We start from the raw sequence: 19,967 nt of genomic DNA, 5'->3' as shown, positions 1-19,967 counted from the left end.
AGAATTTGCTAAAGGGGAAAAATCCAAAAGGCAAACCGTCTCTCAGACCATTTGTGTTAGGGGTGCAATGAGTTGCCCCTTCACAATTGTGGTCGTACCTGTACGTCACAGTTGGATAGATTATTATTTGAAATATTACTGTTGTATTTTTTGTGATGTGATTTATATGAAATAAAAAGTAATTGAGAATATAAAAAAATGAATTGAGAAATATGTTTATGATGTAAGTGAAATATTATTTGAGATAATTTAGCAATCCAAACACAATCATATATTATGCTCTTATTGCACCCTTTTTCTTGATCCTTTGGTAGAGGACTATTTGATTGGAAGTTTATCAATGGCTAATCACTGCTGGCTGTTGAAGGTTAAGGCTTAACAGTCAATGCAAATTTGTTCAAAAATTTATTTGGGACAAAATACTTACTTTGCCCTTTAAAGAAGTTATCTTTAAGAGCATTAGTTATTTTAATTGACAACTCATATGGTTATTGTGAAAGGCATAGTCAGCAATTTCTAGATACAACAACTGTTGGAAGCATTCCATGGTCGATATAACATCGTCGTTGAATTTTGTCTATTGACAAATGGAACTTAGCAAATTTTTTTTGGAATAAGAAGGGATCCGTGGGTGATGAGTGCATCATACATGCACAAGTATCGATTTGATTTCTATATCTGTCGTAATTAGGTTTACATTTGGACAACACAAATGCTTTAGTTTTGAAGGTTACAGATATGCATAAAATACAGCGGTGTTTAAAATCCTTTGCCCCCTTTTTGCTTCTTAAATCCCATCCATTTCTTGTTAGGGAAAAAAAATTCTCAAGAGGTAAAAATACTTACAAATTTGAGAAAATTAGTGACCAACTTTTCAAAATTACAGCGTATTTAAGTGTCGTTATATTTATTGCATTGTTTTTATATTCTTCATGGAATTAGAAGCATTTATTGCTCATCACTAATTCAAATTAGTTGAAAGGGGTAACATGAAATCTAAAAATAGTTCAAGGAGATATATATATATATATTTTTTTGATATCAGTTGTATAACTTATATTATCCTAATCTACAGAAGAGGAGGAGTCTAAGAAAACTTATATGTTAGGAATTAATAAATATGCAGACCTAACAAAATCAAAAGGTACGACGGCAACACCTTTAATTTTTTTTTTTTTTTTTTTGCTGTAAATGAAATTTGAATCCTCACACCAACCGACACCAGGTGGACACTAAGCTTGGCCCAGTTGCTGTTCATGGAGATGCAAACCCCCCAGTTTTATTACCTTTAAACATTTCTTGGATTCTCTGTCCCCCCCGGTGGACAAACTCCATGGAAGGAAGGACCACTATTGTGAAGTGTGACTCACGAGACGTCTCGAAATTTGCTTTCTGTGTTACTGTTATTTAAGTCCGAAACTTCCCACAATCAGTCATTAACTGAGTCCGAAACTTCCTACTGTCTATCATTCGTTAACCGACACTTCTTTTAGCGGGTGGCTCACTTGAAAAGTAAAAAATACTAGTGTAGTAGTTCTTATACATATACTTGCAGCGCACCCATTTTTCCTTGATTGTCTTTACCATGGCAACCCCTGATACTGAATCATCAGCGGCGCATTATTCTGATTCCTTGAAGCCTTTACTCGATCAACTACCCAAAATAAGCTATGGAGATACCTTTACTCTGTACCAGTGGGAAGGATTTTGGTATGCACCTCGCCATTTGGAAGCTGCAAAATCAGTTCAATCAAATTTTGAAGCAAGGGACGACGATATCATCTTGGCTTCCTCTCTAAAAACAGGTACCATTTGGCTCAAGGCACTCCTTTTTTGCATCATGGGGCCTAAAATTAGCGACATCAATGAAGACCCTTTACTCAAAAACCATCCTGCTGTCTATGTACAGACCCTGGAGACCCAAACTTACCTAGCAAATCCTAATCCTGATCTCTCTAGCATGCCGACACCAAGGCTCTTTCACACTCACATGCCCTATAACGTCTTGCCTGACTCCATAAAAAATTCCAAGTGTAAAATGGTTTATATAGTCCGCAATCCCAAAGATACCTTGGTCTCCATGTGGCATTTTTTTAGTACTGTCAAGCAATATCCTATTCAGGTGTTATTTGAGGGATTCTGTAACGGAGTACATCCATTTGGTCCATTTTTTGATCATGTGTTACAATTTTGGAATGAGAGCTTAAGGGCACCAGAAAAGGTGCTTTTCCTCAAGTATGAAGAGCTGAAAAGTGACCCGAAAGGGCAAGTCAAGAAACTGGCTGCCTTCCTCGGACGACCATTCGAAAATGAGGAGCAAGTTGATCAAGTGTTATGGAGGAGCAGCTTGGAAAGGCTTAAGAACTTGGAGGTGAATAAGACTGGGTTCGACCCCTGGGCTCAAATGCCTAATAGCTCTTTTTTCAGGCGCGGTGTGGTTGGGGACTGGAAGAACGCCCTTACCCCTGAGATGGAAGAAAGGCTTGACCAAATTACAAAGACGAAGTTGGCAGGATCGGGTCTTGATCTGGTGATATGATATGATCCTCGACCTTATCCTTCCCTCTGCATAGCCATCTCAATTCTCAAATGTGTTGAATTAGTAGTCTTCATCCTTTACCAGTTGTTGAAGACCTGATGACATCTTTCCTTGAATTCCCAGGTCTTTGTTGTCCCCTGTTGAGTGTGAAAAATAATTTGTGTCTGCTTGATTTACAAAATGTATCAACCAACACTGGTGATTCTGCAACCATTTATTGTTATTTCCTTACAATCCCTCTTTGTCTGTCTAATAAAGCATAGTTAGCATTATTGCTAGCCAACAATTATTGACCATATATTCTTGGACATATGTTTTACGTCCATTTCGACGTGCGCGTGATGAACATAGCTAAATTTTATATATACATTACGTGTACTTGTGCAGAAACAAGATTATGAGTTTCTATACAAGTTCTTGTACAAGTAAATGTGTGCAAATTCGGATGCAGGAAAGCAAAGAAAAAAAAGAATGTGTGCAAGCAGTATAGAGGGCTTCACATTATCATCAAATTTTGATTTTTTCTTTGGGCAAACTGATTTTTCTGTATCGCGTACAAGTATTGATGATCGTTTACCAATAGGCAATAATCCTTGGCTCAGGTTGCCTACTCGAAATTCTAGGCATGATTCCATCGTGGTCACGATATATGATAGTCAGTACTCCCTCCGTCCCACTTTGATAGTTCTGTTTTCCTTTTTTTGTCCTAAATTGTAATCAACTTTTCAATTGAAGAATATAGTTATCTTTTAATTTCTCTAAAATACCCTTATTTAATGTAAGTTGTTATTATTATAAACTACCTTATTTAATATAGATTGTTAGTATTGAATATAACCTACCCCATTTAATGCATTTAGATTTTTCAAAACATATTGATATATGAAAAGCCAACTTTATTTAGTGTATGGGTATTTTAAAAAAATAGTAATTTAAATTTGTTTTTTTAACAAAATTAAATACTTTTTCTTAAACTGTGTGAAAAAAAAATTAGAATTATCAAAATGGGACAGAGGAAGTAATTGATAGGGGGGCCTATTCCTCTCGCGGTGCCAACCAAAAGGATTCTTGATAAAGAAATTTCCAGGTTTTGTTTGCCACGCCCCCGCCGGTCTCCACATAGCATACCCTTCGCATTCGGCAGTGTAATAAAAGCTGTGAATCCAAGAATCTAACACTCCCGCTTGAATTTGATAGGCCATTGAGTTGCCTTTTAAAGCAATTACGTTTCACATCATCAAAGCCACACATATGCTCATTTTCTTCGAAGAATCCAGAGAAGGGTTAAGTGTACCGGCGATATAAAGACCACTATGCTTCAGTAGCCAACAACGTCCGTATATAAGCATGATGACTCTGATTAAATTCACAACTATCAGCTATATACGTCTGGAAGACGGCAGCAAAGTTTCTTGCCTTCTTTATCCCACCTGAATTCGCAAACAAACCTAGTGGTCCTCAAAAGGTTCGTCTTAAAGCGAAAATGGAAATCACCATTTACTGCAATATCATGGAATCCCAGATCATCCTCTGAAGAAAAACAATGAAATTTTAAGTGATTTAAGTGTTGTCCAGAGCATGGTTCAAACTTCAAAGTCGCGGTGATGGGCTGGATCATTCCACATCGATCTCAACATATCGGGCATAGTTTCGGTGAGACGCAAATTTTGAAACATTTAATATTCTAAAAATTATGAATAATATTCAAAAACATGCTAAACAAAAATAATTAAAAAAATTAAAAGAATATCTGTAAAATATAAATTTGCGAGTTGACTCGAGATGACTCAAACCAACTCAGTCAAGACTATCCGTATAGGAGATTTCTTGGCTGAGTCCTCGATGAGTCAAGTATTTCGGAATCATCTCGTTTCGATATCGAATCAGAGGGATCCGTTTCAAAAACGACTCGGCCGAGACTTTGAACCATGGTCCAGAGACCATTCACAACATGAAACTTCGTATATTTCACCAATACCATGTGTGGTTTGAAGAAAATACCATTGGTTCATCGGGAGACTGTAGGACTGATGGCCACGGTTATCAATTTTGGAAGATTAGAGGACTTCCCAGAAAATAAACTACTGAAAGAGTGTCGACCAAAAAATAAAAAATAAATAAAAATATGATTTGTAAAGATATTACATTAGCCAGTGGGAAGAGAAGCCCTTAAGAGTCCTCTCTGTTATTAAATTCATGATTTGAATCCTGAATTTGATAGTTGCACATGGAAAGAGCATGAGAAAAGGTGGGAGGCTAAAAAGGGTAGAAAAAAAAGGAATTATATCCCTGTTCTCTTCAATTTTAGTCATATGACTGCAAAGGAAAGATTATTGGGAGAAGTCAATGAAGTGATGGTTCTTTCTTTTTTTCCTGTCTTGCAACTGATGAGTAGCCTTCAATCAATTTCATTTTCGAGTTCATTGAAGTTGATATTAGATTTGTTGCGTTCGGTATGACATCAATTAGACTAATGCAGGATGATCAGCATTGGGTGCATTAAGCTGTTAAAGTTAACAATAATATTCCAGAGTGGGCTTATTGGATTTCCAGAGAGTAATGGATTGAAGGTGGCCTTATAAAGATCCGGCCCACAAGAACATGGAGGCGCAGTCTGGAATATGAAAGGTACATTGAAACGCCAGCTGTCGATTGTTTACTTTTTCTTTCCTTTTCTTTTCTTTTTTTCTTTGTCACAAAAATGGTTGTGCCGGAGTCAATCCAAACACAATATTGCATGGACCTCAATCCCACACGTGGATGTTCTTTTGTTCCCTGTGGCAATGTTCGTTTCTTCAACTAAAACAAATGACCAATCAAGAGGCAGAAAATAAAAATGGTTTGTCTTTCCTTAGCACAGACTATATTGTTTTGGTTCATCGTTTATTTAGCTATAAATGCAAGTACGAGAAGGAGAAGACAAAACATGGGAGGAAGAAAATAAGCACTCTTAATTTGATAGTTTAGTAATTTTAATTTCTAAAGTGTCTTTTCTATATTTATTCCCCGACCCCTATTGGCTGGCAGAGTCCAATGCCAACAAGAATTGTTAACAAAATTAAATACTACTTACTTACTTATCAAGCCACATCTTGGGATGGGATGACCTGTTTTAGAAATTAAATTAAGTCATATTCTCTCTCACTCTCACACACTAGTCATTTGTTTGTCCCCTTGCCAACAAGCATCTCAAAAGAAATGTTGACGAGGAATTGATAAGCCTGATGTCCACCCCTATAATTATGATTCTTAAACTGTGAATTTACAAGCAACGGAGAACATAAAGAAAGACAGCAAGAAGACAGAACTTTTGCATCCCCCAATCGCCGACTAACTACATATAAAGTGAAGAAAATTGATGCATTGGCACAACACACGCACCACCGTTGCCCTACTCAGAACAAGAAGCAAGAACAGTAGTTTAAACTAGAAAAGCAAAAACAAAATGCGGCAGAGCAAATGGGAGGTTTTTTTTTTTTTTTTTTTTCCCTCTCTCTCAAAACATTTTTCATACAACAAAGGAAAAAAGAAGCAATGAGCCCTTTGCCACTTTTTGCCCTTTTTATCCTTTTACTTTTTTAACTCCACTCTAAGCTCAGAAAGCCGCTCCCTAATGAGCACATTCCATACTCTCTTCCCCAGCCCAGCGTGGGAAACTCTTTACTACCGAGTACATTGCACTAGAAAGCATTCCATTCCACCACATCTGTACAGCCACACCAGAAACCAACTCCCCCAATCCAATCCGGACGCCTTGTCTGGATTAGGTCTTTGGTCGGCACTCGGTGTTTATTTTTACATTTCCCCAACACAGAAAAAAAAAAAAAAAAAAATACTCCACCACTTGCCACCTGAAAAATGTTTCACGTGAGTCGAAGCAATGGAGGAGATCAGATCTATGGTCAGAGTTCACACAACCACCTCTACCACTACTACTCCATCGATACGACGCACATTTATCAATAATAATAACCAATAGTTTATCCATCCATTAATCGACCAATGTAAAGTATGCAAGCAAAATGACTACACGTACAAGCCTGTCTATTTGTAACTCTCTCCACTATAGAACTTGTGAGCATATATTATTACAAGAAACAAAAGGGTCAATAGAATACAATGGGTTAATCCCAACCACAAGTTCCAAGCGCTTCCCCAACTTATAAATAATAATAATATATCATCATTTGTTAAACTTCACACCTAAGCTAACCTATTCTGTTTGCAAAATATTATTATTAATTAATTAATGCACCAAATCCTATCTCTTCCTACTTTGTCGCATCAATTTAACAAACCCAATACTAACCGCGAAACAAATGCATTTGAATGCACATATCTTCTTCAAAACAGACGAGTATATCAAGTTTCTAATTTCCCAAGTCAAAAAAAATGCTTTGTTTGGATTGCATTTTTCTGGATCTTTTATAAAAAAAATTACTATAGCGATTTGACGTAGATAAGATAAAAAGGTGAAAAATTGCAATCCAAACACACCCTCTAGTAAAAACCTTGGAAGACAGCTAAAAACTCTCATAATTTTTTTCCCCCTTAGCCTTAATGAAGCAACAAAATCAGCACAAAAATGGGAACTCCAGTGATTGACCAATAAATCAGGAAACCGAGCCAATGAAGATTTGCCACGCCATGCGTACACAACGGGTGTGGGAGTGAGTGTATTCTTTACATTCAACCGTAATTTAAGGCAACATTATTCGTTTTAGAATGTTGTAACACTTTGGACCAAAATCTGACATTTTCTTGAATGGTAAGTGTATTTGGGATAAAAAATTTTTTTTTAAGGTATTGTAATATTTTTTGATGTGATGTATATGAGATAAAAATATGTTTGAAAAACATGTTGACGATGCAAAGCAAGCAAGTTAGTGTGTATAAATAATATTCAAACCAAACACAGTAATTAAGCCAAAATAATGAATACGTCATCAGCATTGATGATAATTATCTAATCTAAGCAAATAAAGTCCCCGTGTCAACTCACCCCAACTCAACCATATTCAACCAAACACTAATAAATATGGATTTACTGGAATATTGCAAAATGGGTTAAATTTTGAATTAAAACTAATAAAAATAAAAATAAAAAAATAAAAGAATGCTTACCCGACTGGAACTAGTCACGAAAGATGACCTTCTCCGCCATGTCCAACAATGGTTTCAAGCAATCCGGAGAAAATTTCCTCGCAAACATAAACGAATAAGTAGAATTTGAAACCCGGAGCTCCTGAATAAGCTGCGGTGACACCTCAACGGGTCGGTAGGTATGCGGGTGCCCATCCGTACTCCCGGTCCAGTTGACCCGAGTAAGAGTATAATGTGTGGCCCCATCCGGATCCTCCATGGACAAAAGGGTCGGAAAGTAATGCTCCTCCGGGTAGCAAGAATGTATATTCAAGCAAGGCAACCTAAACTTTCTCCATAACCTCCTCTCCCTGATAACCAACAATGCATGTTCCCGGTTCAAGATAAAGAACTGAGACCCGATCCGGAACCGATCAAAAGGCACTTCCGGATGCATCACGTCTTCCCCTCTGGCGACGTACCTGTCCCATAACTGCGGCTCGTCCGATAATATCTCGATATAACTGCGGTAGATGAGGGACAGAGTCGGTGCCGATTCGGATGACCGAGATGACTCGGAGAGTGGCTTGGTGAGGAGCGAGTGGTACACAAAGTCGAAGGAGTGGAGCGGGATGCAATGCTGGGAGATTAAGGCGAAGTAGAAGTTCAAAGGGTCGTCGAGGAGGGCGGTGGCGAGGAGGCGACGGGCGGCGGCGATGAGGGTGGGGGAAGCGCGTTCGGTTTTCTTAGCGGGGATGAATCGGCCTTCGAAGACGCCTCCGGGAGGATTTATTTTCACGGATGGATCGGCGTGGATGTAGATATTGTAGAGGTTGGAGGAGTGGTTGGCAAAGAATTTCTCCCAGAGAGGGGCGAAATGGAGGTCGGAGTTGGTGAGGAAAAGGAAGGCGATCTTGGGCTTGGCTAAGGACGGGTTGGTGGAGCCAAGGCGGATGTGGTGGCGGGGAAGGCGAGGATAGTGGTGGTTGTCGTTGGCGAGGTGCAAGGAGGCGAGAGAGGCGCGGCGGAAGAGAGCGAGGTCGTCGAGCTCGTCGGGGAGGGAGATTTGAACGTGTTTGGGAGGAAGAATGCGAGGGGCGAGGAGGAAGAGGAGAGGAAAAGAAAGGAGGAGAGCAAATGAGAGGACGAATGGCGTGTTAAACATAGCCACAACTCTTTGTATTTCCTTCTACAACTAAATCTGAAAATATGGAAAGCAGAATCTCTAACTCTGTCCCCTAATTAACATACACTACAAGATAACAGGGATATATCCCTTGAAATTATTGAGATCTGATTGATCTTTTTTCCTGGGTTCGGCTTAATATGTACAGGGGATTTGGAGAAGGGAAGGGGGTTGAGGAGGATATGGTTGCGGAGGAGGGTGTATTGGAATAGTGGAGATGGTTTTATGACAATTGAATATACAGAAACGATAGCAATAAAGGCAGTTAGGATAGAAGATTGGCGAGGGAAGTGGGCTGCGGTGGGGAAAGCGGAGGCTGAATCAGGGAGGTCTTATCTCATGGTGAGGAATGGGAAGTGGGTGCTCTTCTTTCTTTTACTGTTGTATTCTCTAATTTTTTTTTAAAATTTTATTTCTGTTCATTTTTTATTTATTGACTGGGGAAGAAGACAGAAAATGGTCGCTTTTGGGCTAGGAACATTAGCCACAAGGTCATATAGGAATTTGGAACCTAGTTAACAATTAATGGCTTATTATTGACAAAAAGAAAAAAAATAAATAAATGACGTGTGCTTAACTTTGACTGATTTTGGGAAAGTCTAATCTTGAATTGCTATTTACGGTAAGTGTGATTGCCAAGTTTATTAGCTCTTCCACAAATTCTCCAGGTGAAATAGGATCGGAAATTATCATATTAATAATGAATGGCTAGTCTATTAACTTTTACTAGTATTACATATTATTGTAATTTTATTTCTTAAGAGACTCGCGCAAAGAAAAAAGAATTCGAGTGGTGGGCGGGGAGCAGTAAATAAGAAATCTTAAATTCAAAATCTATCACTTATAAAAAAAATAAAAATATCAAAACTTCTGAATTATACCTAAAACTATGAAGGAAAAAATATCACAATTTAATCTTTTTGTAGTCAATTATCAATATTTCAAAAAAAAAAAAACAAAGGGAGAGAAGAGGAAATTAAGGGATTTTTTGTCCATTCTAATTGCTTTTGGCTAAATGTCGATATATTTGCTTAACTAAAGCTAATTTGTTAACAAGTAGAACTGTTTCATACAAAGAATGTGATTAAAACGCTAGAAAGATACACGCCGAGATTGAGTCATGGATGCAAGAAAAAGAAATTCAATAAAAACACAAAAAGATAATATATAATGCAGATATGTTCTAAAACCTTTGCTCAGGACTAATTCGACTTTAGTTTGTGGAGGTAATTAAGGCTTTTTTTTTTTTAAAAAAAAAAAAAAAAAGGTCCTTTGCTCAAGACTTTGACATGGTAACTTCTGTTAGTACTAAATATATTTGCTTGTATTCCAAAAGTCGGATAACAAGATGAGTATCAAAATTTGGTTGGCATAAAATAAAATACAGAAAGCGAAAGTAAATAGAGAGAAGTGAAGGGTCAACAGAAGTTGCTTGCCTACTCACCAGAATTAATTTTAAATCTGTGGCTTATTATGCGACCCATTCAGCCTTATCTTATGTGAACTCAAACTCCAGTCTCAGTAGTGACACTTGCATCGTCACCAAAGGAGGCGTGGCAGAAAGCATCAGATTTCCCCAATGTTGAATAGATGCTTAGCTTTGCTTCGAGGGAATTGTGCTCCAATACTTTTACCAGAAAATTAAAGAAACAAGATAGTCTTCTTGCTTTCACTTCGATTTGATACAATCGTTCCAAAAAAAAAAAAAAAAAAGAAAGAAAAAAGGGTTCACTTTGAAACCAAACTCACATTCATATATATGATCAGTATAAAATGTTAAAGTCTACAGAATCCAATTTCTCCATTTTCCAATCATTAGTACTAGTTTTAAGTGACGAGAAGGTTTAGCCAGCAACCCTTTTGGTTAGGTGCTAATCAGGATTAATGTGCACTAGCTCCTGCGAAAATATGCTAGGGGCACTTCCGCATGGTATTTGTTAAACAAGATTGTACAGACCCCGTCTGGACAGTCATTTTTCGTCGAAAAATTGGGTCATTTTTCGTGATCACATTTCTCTATTACATTTTTTCCTCACATACATCAAATCGCTACAGTAATTTTTCTACAAAAAATCCAAGAAAATACAATCCAAACAAGGCCGTACTATTGGGAAATCATTGTGTCTAATATCAAGATTTAAATCTAATTAAAGCTTGTAGCCTTTAGTTTGAGGAACGTGCAGTTTAGCCTTTTAGTTTTAATTCTGTAGTTAGGTCAGCGAGCGCATTTCAATAGTCTAAACACTAGTTTAACTAGTGGGAAAAGCACACCTTACGAGTATGTAAATCAAGAAAAAAATTCGTTATTTCATTAAAATAAAAAAAAAATTACTATTAGAAGATTTTCCTTTTCTTACCAAAAAAAAAAAAAAAAAGTTATGGATTTTTTTTTTCTTAGGCAAACGGAATTAATAAAAAAGAAGTTGTTGGAGTCAGAAATTACTAGAAGTTACTAGTTATCTTTGCTACATCTTTACTTTTACGACGAGGATAAAATTAAAACAACTCATAGATGGCACAAAAATTAGCACCAACTCATAGACAACAAGCCTTTTTAGCTTCCCCTCCCTTGTGAATTAGGATAGAATAGGTTATATAATTGTAATCGTAAAAAAAAAAAAAAAAAGACAAAGCGAAGATCGAAAGCAATCAAATCTAACCTATAAACCACCGACATGATTATAAAAATTGTTGTTGACCATCTTGTCCCGTGATTTCTATCCAATGTTCACTAAACAAGTGACAAAAGCCATCCTTAAAAAATTTCATATCAGATCTAAATCATCAAACTTGTTCAGATTGTTGTCGTTGTAGCCTGGACGAAATATCGTAGAATAGTCCTAGAGTCTCGTCTAACTAATGTCTGAACAAACGCACTTGTGCCAAAAAACGTGGGGCTTAGAAAAAACCACCGTCACGAAGGTTTTTGTGGTGGAGTGTGCCCTCTCAAAGTTATGAGGGTTTTTAGACTTGGATAACCTCTTGCTTGTATTTTTCATCCAAGATTTTTTAGAATATTTTTGAGAGTAGTTTTAGTTCTCTCCCAATTTTCAATAGTTTAGTTTAGCAATAGATTATATATTGTGTATACCTCTCTGACATTAAGATTCAATTACAAAATAGAAAAGCTTCCAATTATTATTATTATTTTTAATTGGAATCTAAATATAATTATTTTTTCTCTGAAATAGAAAAACTTCCAAATATTATGTTTGAGATACCAAATTTTTCCAACTATTATTTTGCTTACATTTTATAAACACATTTTTTTAATGCGCTTTCCATATTTTCAATCAATTTTTATCTCATATATAACAAATCATAAAAAGTGCTATACTAATTATCCCAAATAATATTTCAAATAATAACAATGTCCATACACACTCATCGATATCATCTGCCATTTCTTCATCTGTGATATATCCATACAAAGCGAAGGCTGTACAAACCAAGAAATTTCTTTATACTCCCACTCAAGACTGTTGGGCATCTTGATCTTGCTTGCATGATGTCCAAGATAACAACTAACATCAACTGAAGACTGACGAGTACAACCTAAATAGAAACCTACCAGTACTAAAAAATGTAATGCCCTACCAATTAATGTTCCTTTGACATGGGAATGCTTTACCTTTTAAAGGGCATGATCAGGACAATTAATGATTTATTACTCCTTGAGTGGCTTTAGCTGCCTGGCACAGACAAAATTTGCATGAAACGCGTTAGGGTCTGGGACCTCATCTGATATGTTTAATTCCGACAGCACACACGCGCGGCCTCTTCTCTGTTTCGTTGATACTTGATAGATATGCGCCCTTGAAGTCATGTTCTGTATCAGCAGTTTAGTACTTCGCCTTTTGAGTTTATTATCAAAATAACTCTTATTCCATGACATATATCGAAAGTAATCTAATTTTAAAATTTATTATTTTCATGATTTTTTTTTTCCCACTTAGGTTGCATATATGCCAGGATGAAGATAGAGACACTTTCCATTTCTCATTCCCATCTAATATCTTTTCCAATTTTCTCTCTAAACCTTTTTACATTTTTATCTTTCCCTTGTCAAACTTAATTCTAAGGAGTCAATATTTATATTGACAGCATCTAAAAAATATTCTTTTCGAATCGATAATCACAAGACAAATGAATATCATTCTCTTGCCTTTTCAAGGAGTAGGAAGAATGACATGAACAAATATGATAGCCTTGAAGTTTTTGTAATTGCTTACAATTTTCGTTGCAATTTTTGTATTTTTAAAATTTATATTTTGAAAAATATATGCAATAGGTCTGATACATTTAGAAAAATTCAGAGACCAATAATAGCAAGGCCAGTAATGGTAGAATTTATTTTAAATAATTATAAGGAAATTATAAAAGTTATGCAATTTTCTTGTGCCTTTATAATAAAAAAATTTAAATTTTTAGTTCATGTCGGAAACTATAAACTAAATAAGAACTTTTCTTTTTATTGTTATCCTACATGACAATCAAAATAACTAGATGGCAACAATAACATCATTATGAAAATAAAATTTGAAAATTTTGTTTGGATACCCCAATTATCCCAAATAATATTTCGCTTGCATCATAGACACATTTTCCAATCCACATTTTTATATTTCCAACCACCTTTTTATCTCACATACATCACATCACAAAAAAGTGTTACAGTAATTATTCCAAATAATATTTCAAATAATACACTATCCAAACAAATATATTTTTTAGCAACAGTACTAGTGTTATTTTGACAAAAAAACTCCCGGCCCTTCGTGGAAGCTGCAGGTTTCCAAGTCCCAGTCACCCATGCGAGCTCTATACACAGCCGTAGGACCATGCGACAATAATTTATGTGTTTTGCTATACTCTTCACTCATTAGATAGTCTCTTGGTGAAAGTGAAGAGACTATCTAATGAGTGAAGAGTATAGCAATTATGGGCCTCAGTCCGTCGTGGTTTCAACAGCTCAAACACAAAAGAATTGGTGGGCCTCGTGGAGCTACAAGTTCCAAGCGCAGTTTGCAATGGATAACACACCAACGGCTGTTGACAAAGGATAACTAGTTAAGTATTTATTTTTCTTTTAAAAAATTTCTTTTTTTTCTTTTAAGGGAGAGAACTTGAACCTAAAACTTATTATTTACGATGTAGATTATACTTAAGTGCTAGTTATTTCTTGTGTTTATTCATAAATTCAAATTTTTTAGGTAACTAACATAAAAATTGGAGCTTGATACTGATATTTGTGAATCTGCTTGAAAGGTGTATTTTTTTTTGAATATTTATATAATTTATTTTACGGTAGCTCCCTTTTTTCAAAACGCACATCCCCGCACGCCCCACTCACACGCACGAAGAATGTTGACGGGGGAAAAAAATATAGCGACCAGCAAAGTAGCAATTATTGCGAGGAAATGACGGGTTAAAGGGGAAAAAAAAAAGGAAGAAAAAAACAAGGGAGTCGCCCGAGCATAGGATCCATTGTAACCGGGTTATCCGGAACATAGCCCATGAAAGGGCTTTACAAAAATTCAAAGCTCTGAAGTCTGGCTCTCTTGTAGGGTTTAAGACACTTCCATGCCTGCCTGCCACAGCTTAAACTTTAATCCCAACTCTCCAGAAACGCTTCAGTTCCTTTTCCATCGCAGATAGAAGCTTATGGGAGCACAGAAATTTCCAGTTTTGTTCCTCTATGTGGCTTATTAACTGCCAATTCCATGTGGTGTGCTTCTACATTCAGGTCAGTTTCCCAAAGAAAACTCTTCGGAAACAGTCAATTTATACGGTCTCGGGCAGTTTCAGCGCTAGCTCAGTTGACCCCATGTTACTCGGACTCAAGTGCTGATGAATCAATTTCAATCCCTGATAAAAGTGGCACTAAAATCGATGATCCTGTTTGGGAGCTAAATTCATGTGGGGTCATTGAAATCCTCAATAATTTGAAAAAAGAACCCATTTCTGCATTGCAAATATTTAGGCAATTGAAGGAGCGAGGTTTTAAGCATGATGTTGGGACCCATGTTGCTATTATTAGGATATTATGTTATTGGGGTATGGATATGAAGTTAGATTCTGTACTGTTGGAGGTGATTAAGTCGAGAAAAGAGCATTTGGGTTTTGATATTTCGGATTTGTTTGAAGCGTTGGTGGAAGGACTAAATGTTGAGGGGTCGAATTTGTTGGCTCGGGCTCTTGAAGCCATGGTTAAGGCGTTTGTTAGTGTGGGTATGTTTGATGAGGCTATTGATACTTTGTTCCAGACGACAAGGCGTGGTTTTGGGGTGTCTTTGTTGGCGTGTAATTATCTGTTGAACCGGTTGGTTGAGTGTGGAAAGGTGGATATGGCAGTGGCTATGTATAAGCAGTTGACGAGGTTAGGTTTGAGTCCAAATGTTTACACTTACGGTATTGTGATTAAGGCATTCTGTAGGAAGGGTACTCTGGAGGAAGCTGTTGATGTGTTTGAGAAGATGGAGGAAGCTGGTGTGACCCCAAATAATTTTACTTATTCCACATATCTGGAAGGGCTTTGCTCACATGGACGATCAGATTTGGGTTATCAAGTGTTGATAGCCTGGAGTAGAGAAAGTGTGCCTATGGATGCATATGCTTATACGGCTGTGCTGCGTGGTTTTGTTAATGAAAATAAACTAAAAGAAGCAGAGGAGGTATTGCTTAAGATGGAGGAGCATGGACTAATGCCTGATCAATTTTGTTATGGTGCCTTGATTCGAGGCTATTGCGAGGTTGGAAATATAATTAAGGCTCTGGCTTTCCATAACGAAATGGCAGCTAAAAATATCAGAACTAATTGTGTAATTGTCAGCTCAATTCTTCAATGCCTGTGTCAGATAGGCATGTTTGGTGAGGCAGTCGATCAGTTCAAGAGCTTTAACGATCTAGGAATTTACCTTGATGAGATTGCATATAATGTTGCAATTGATGCTTTATGCAAACTTGGAAAAGTGGAAGAAGCTGTGAGATTGCTAGATGAGATGAGGTGTAAGAAAATGGTTCCAGATGTTGTGAACTACACCACCTTGATTAATGGGTGCTGTCTTGCAGGAAGAGTTTCCTGTGCATTAGACTTACTTGAGGAGATGGAGCAGAATGGTCTGATGCCTGATATTGTTACCTATAATGTTCTTGCCGGTGGGTTTTCTAGAAACGGATGTGTTAAAGAGGCATTGGACCTTGTAAAATACATGAAAGAGCAAGGTGTGGCACCAAACACCACAACATACAACATGATCATCGAAGGCTTATGTATTGGCGGGAAGGTAAAGGAAGCTGAAAAGTTTTTTACTAGTTTGGAAGATAAGTGTTTAGAAAATTATGCTGCTTTGATTGATGGCTATTGTGAATCAAATCACACAGAAGCGGCCTTTAAACTATTCCTTAGGCTTGCAAAGCATAGAGCTGTGGTAAAAAGAAGTTCTTGTCTAAAACTTCTCAGTTGCCTTTGCACAGAAGGCGAATATAACAAAGCTATAAAGTTATTTGATTTAGTGCTGTCTTCTGTTGAAGGCCCTTGTGAGAAAATGTGTACTAAAGTTATTGCTGCTCTCTGTGGTTCTGGAGATATGAAGAAGGCACGGTGGGTGTTTGATAATATGGTTGCCAAGGGGTTACCTCCAGATGTTATTACCTACACAATAATGTTGAATGGTTATTGTAGGGTGAATTGCTTAAATGAGGCTTGTGATCTTTTTAATGATATGAAGGAGAGAGGTATAACTCCTGATATCATCACTTACACTGTTTTGCTGGATGGATATTCAAAGATTAATTTTAGAAGGGAAAAAAGATTTGGAAAGGAAGGCCAAAAGAAAGACATTTCTCCTTTATTGGTTGAAATGAAGGAGATGAATTTGAAAGCTGATGCCATCTGTTATACTGCTTTAATTGACAGTCATTGTAAATCGAACAATCTTCAAGATGCTATTGACCTTTTTAATGAAATGATTGATATTGGTCTAGAACCTGATACTGTAACTTATAGTGCCCTGCTATGTGGGTATTGTAAGAGGAGAGATGTGGATAGGGCTGTAAGTCTAGTCAATGAGATGTCATTAAAGGGAATAGAACCAGATAGCCACACCATGTCAACATTATACCATGGTATCTTAAAGGCCAAGAAAGTACAGTTCCGGCATAAGAAATCTGCTGACTTTACTGGTATGTTGTTTGAAGTTGGTTAATTGTGTTGCTGATAGCAGTTACCAGTTATTTTAACGAATGTTCTAGCTTTTTTTTTTTTCCGTATTTGGTTATGGCCAAGTAGCCAGAGAAATTTAGCTTGAGGTTGCTGCAGATATGGGAGATTGAAGGAGCAGATAACATATTTGTGGGAAATGGGAATAGCACTGTCTTTGAGGCCTTCTCAAGTCTTACAGTGCCTGATACAGTTGATTTGGCAAGAGGAACAAGCACCACGAAGTTTAGATCACACTTTGCCCAGGAACATTAGAATGTAAAACCAGGAGATCAAGGAGTTCAGATTGCTTACATTCTTGAGATTCAGTGAGCAGGTCAAAAGCAAATTAGGTTAGTTGCTTCTATTTTAATTCAGAGTTTATGCTCCCTTAACTATCTTAAGATATAAACTGAGGATTCTTGTCTAGTCCCATACTTCTATATATAACTTGCATTTGAATGTGTTTCATGGTTGACAATTATGCTCACAGTTGGAAATTCTTTTGGTATGGGAAAGTATTATTTGTTTTACAGCTTGTCTGTGTGTGTTTATTAATTTATTTGTTGGTTTGTTATCTTTCTTCCTTCAGAGCTCTCGTTGTTGTCCCTTCCTGCATGATGTTTTCCACCATTTGAGTACTTAAACAGGTTAAGTTCAATTGCTGAATGTTCTACATTATGGTCATTAAACATAAGGCTGATAAGAGCATTTCCTAACCGTCTTCTGCAATAGCGTATTCCCTGCATGCTAATGTGGTAGTAAATATAATTTGGTTAGTAATGTCAAATATGTCAAAGGAGGAAATAGTTTGGCTAAGGAATTTGCAAATTGATGCTACAGCGCAATTGATTAACTACTTTTCCATTAAATTTTGGATAATATTGGGCCTTTCTGATCTTTGGGGGAGCTTAATTATATCAAACTGACCGGTTAGGTTCTATTTCAGTTATCTTTTTTTTTTTTTCAGTTATACATTAGATTACCTGTGAAGCAAAATATATGAAAATCTGAGTTTCAACTTCTGCCTAGCCAGCAATACAACAACATTTGCCTCCCAGTCTCGTGTGTCACTATCCTTGTCCTTCTTTTAGCAGGTTATTAGATCACAGTGGTTTATGTTGATCAGCAATCCTTGGTAAATTGATAAGAATGCTGATGAGTGTCCCATGCAGCTATTCTATGTAGATTCCATCTTTCAAAGTAGGTAAATTTTCTGCTATTGACAGTTATGTTTCAGCTCGTTTAGAATAATGGCATGAATGCCAAATATAACCAAACCAGGGTTCTTGTGCAGTTGAATTGCTTTTGTCAATCATGACACGCTGATGAGAAACGTGAAGTAAGAAATTCATCAGTTTGAAATCATTTTTTCAGGGTGAGAACATTCATTGCCTTCTTGTGCTTTGTTATTGATTATGTTTGAACCTAAACATGAATATTAGCTATTCAATTCATGATGCCATTTATGAGTATTCTTGTTGCTTAATATTGACAAGTTGTAAGGGGAACAACTTTGTAGCGGATTAGATGAAAGCCCTGCCCTGTCAGACATAGCTGACCGAATTGATGAAGTTAATATTTCCTACTGCAGGAAATTAGGTAGCCTGCAATTATGGCCTTTCTGGAGAGAAATTTCTTTTAATGATGGAGTCAATAGAGAGAAGCATAACTTCGAAATGTTATAACCATCCCTAATTTATCCATGAAGGTTTTTTTTCTTATCTGAAAAAGATCAAACTGCAATAGAAGTTGGAAGGTGCAAGAGAAGGTATGCCTTTCAGGTTTGTTGTTGAAAATTAGTTATATTACATCGATAACAACATTGCCTTATGCCAAGTGATTTTGTGTGTTCTTTTAGAATCTAAAAGGAGAAATGCCAAGTCAAGTCAATTGTAAACCCAAGAGTCTAAGGGAGAGACAGTCACGGCTCTTTTCATACATTGTAGTGAAAAATGTAAAGCTTCCTTTTTTTTTTTTAAAAAAAAAAAATAGATGGTGTATATGGTTGTGGAGGTCTTTTTGTTTTTTCCTTCTTATCTTTTGTGATTTTCTGTAACCTTTTGCCGATCAGGGTATATTAGTCTGAACAGTTCATTTAGTGAAAAAGGTTTATGCTCCCTATAATCTGACTAACGTCCTTGTGTTGCCCCGCAGATTCTTATTGGCATTTGATAATAGGCTAGGAGCCTAATACATTGGTTCATTGCATCTTAGATGTGAAATACTGATGAATGACCCAGAATATACATAAGATCATGCCAATCAGAAGCTTGTAAAAACAAATGCATCCACAAGGTTAATCAAGAGACTTGCAAAGCTCTTACCTGGTTTCTGTGTATGACCGCAGGTAAATTAATCTGACTCAAAATAATGCTGTCACAAAACGTTTGACCTTTTTTCTTCCTAATCTGTATCATCAGCCTGATATTCTGAATTTAAAGGCTTTCGCTGCATAATTTCATGACGCGAGGATTGTAAGTGCCCTGATCAATCCTAACCCGGAATCTTCATACTGTTGCTCAGATATTGGAGCATCATGTTTCTGATATTTCTGGCTGGCGGATGCAAATGTTTTGTGCTTCTGCTGGAGGATTAAAGTAGTATTTTAAAGACTTCGGCTATCATTTGGCCAAGCTGAAGCTTGGATATCCTTCAGCAATCTGCTAGTCCTCCGTCCTAGTTATGTTGTTATTTGTGCATAGCGATGGCTGACATCGGTAGAAGCTCAAAACCTTGCACATACTGCATCAACTTCCCTCACAAGTTAGTATAGAAGTCCATTGTACCTTGCAATACGAAAATGAGTTTGAGAAAGATAACAGGATTCTCGTGTTGTTGATTCTGTTTGTTAATGTATGGGGATTGTACTTTCAAGGCATCAAATAAAAGAGTTTCCGATCTTCTATAGCTCTCTGTCGAACTTCCCCCAACTCTCCCGGTATAGGACATTGGAGTTC

The 19,967-nt window shown here is 36.9% G+C and overlaps 3 protein-coding genes across 28 annotated transcripts; 2 read left to right on the top strand and 1 right to left on the bottom strand.

Moving 5' to 3' along the window:
* The first annotated feature begins 1,430 nt into the window (after window positions 1-1,430).
* LOC113728492 (cytosolic sulfotransferase 5-like) lies at window positions 1,431-2,837 on the top strand. The gene has a single exon (XM_072078646.1). The coding sequence runs from the start codon at window positions 1,586-1,588 to the stop codon at window positions 2,537-2,539; it is 954 nt and encodes a 317-aa protein (XP_071934747.1). The 5' UTR covers window positions 1,431-1,585; the 3' UTR covers window positions 2,540-2,837.
* Window positions 2,838-5,847: 3,010 nt separating this feature from the next.
* Window positions 5,848-9,167, bottom strand: LOC113730634 (glycosyltransferase BC10). The gene is made up of 2 exons (XM_027255463.2): window positions 7,664-9,167; window positions 5,848-6,390 (listed from the first exon to the last, which is right to left on the bottom strand). The coding sequence occupies exon 1, from the start codon at window positions 8,784-8,786 to the stop codon at window positions 7,674-7,676; it is 1,113 nt and encodes a 370-aa protein (XP_027111264.1). The 5' UTR covers window positions 8,787-9,167; the 3' UTR covers window positions 5,848-6,390; window positions 7,664-7,673.
* A 5,054-nt stretch (window positions 9,168-14,221) lies between these two features.
* Window positions 14,222-19,917, top strand: LOC113730630 (uncharacterized). 26 transcript variants are annotated; one of them, XM_072078620.1, is made up of 5 exons: window positions 14,222-16,991; window positions 17,128-17,360; window positions 18,105-18,214; window positions 18,305-19,357; window positions 19,534-19,917. In XM_072078620.1, exons 1-2 carry the CDS (start codon window positions 14,531-14,533, stop codon window positions 17,139-17,141), a joined length of 2,475 nt encoding a protein of 824 aa, XP_071934721.1. In that variant the 5' UTR covers window positions 14,222-14,530; the 3' UTR covers window positions 17,142-17,360; window positions 18,105-18,214; window positions 18,305-19,357; window positions 19,534-19,917. The 26 variants fall into 26 exon arrangements, with proteins under 26 accessions (XP_071934721.1, XP_071934732.1, XP_071934742.1 ...); XM_072078631.1 differs by having other exon boundaries at window positions 17,128-17,657; window positions 18,105-18,210; XM_072078641.1 differs by having other exon boundaries at window positions 17,128-18,210; window positions 18,305-18,385; window positions 19,165-19,357.
* Window positions 19,918-19,967: the final 50 nt, after the last annotated feature.

The sequence above is a fragment of the Coffea arabica genome, chromosome 2e, assembly GCF_036785885.1.
Source record: "Coffea arabica cultivar ET-39 chromosome 2e, Coffea Arabica ET-39 HiFi, whole genome shotgun sequence".
Lineage (NCBI taxonomy): Eukaryota > Viridiplantae > Streptophyta > Magnoliopsida > Gentianales > Rubiaceae > Coffea > Coffea arabica.
Note: the sequence above shows the minus strand (reverse complement) of the source record. Positions and strands in the feature narration are given on the sequence as shown.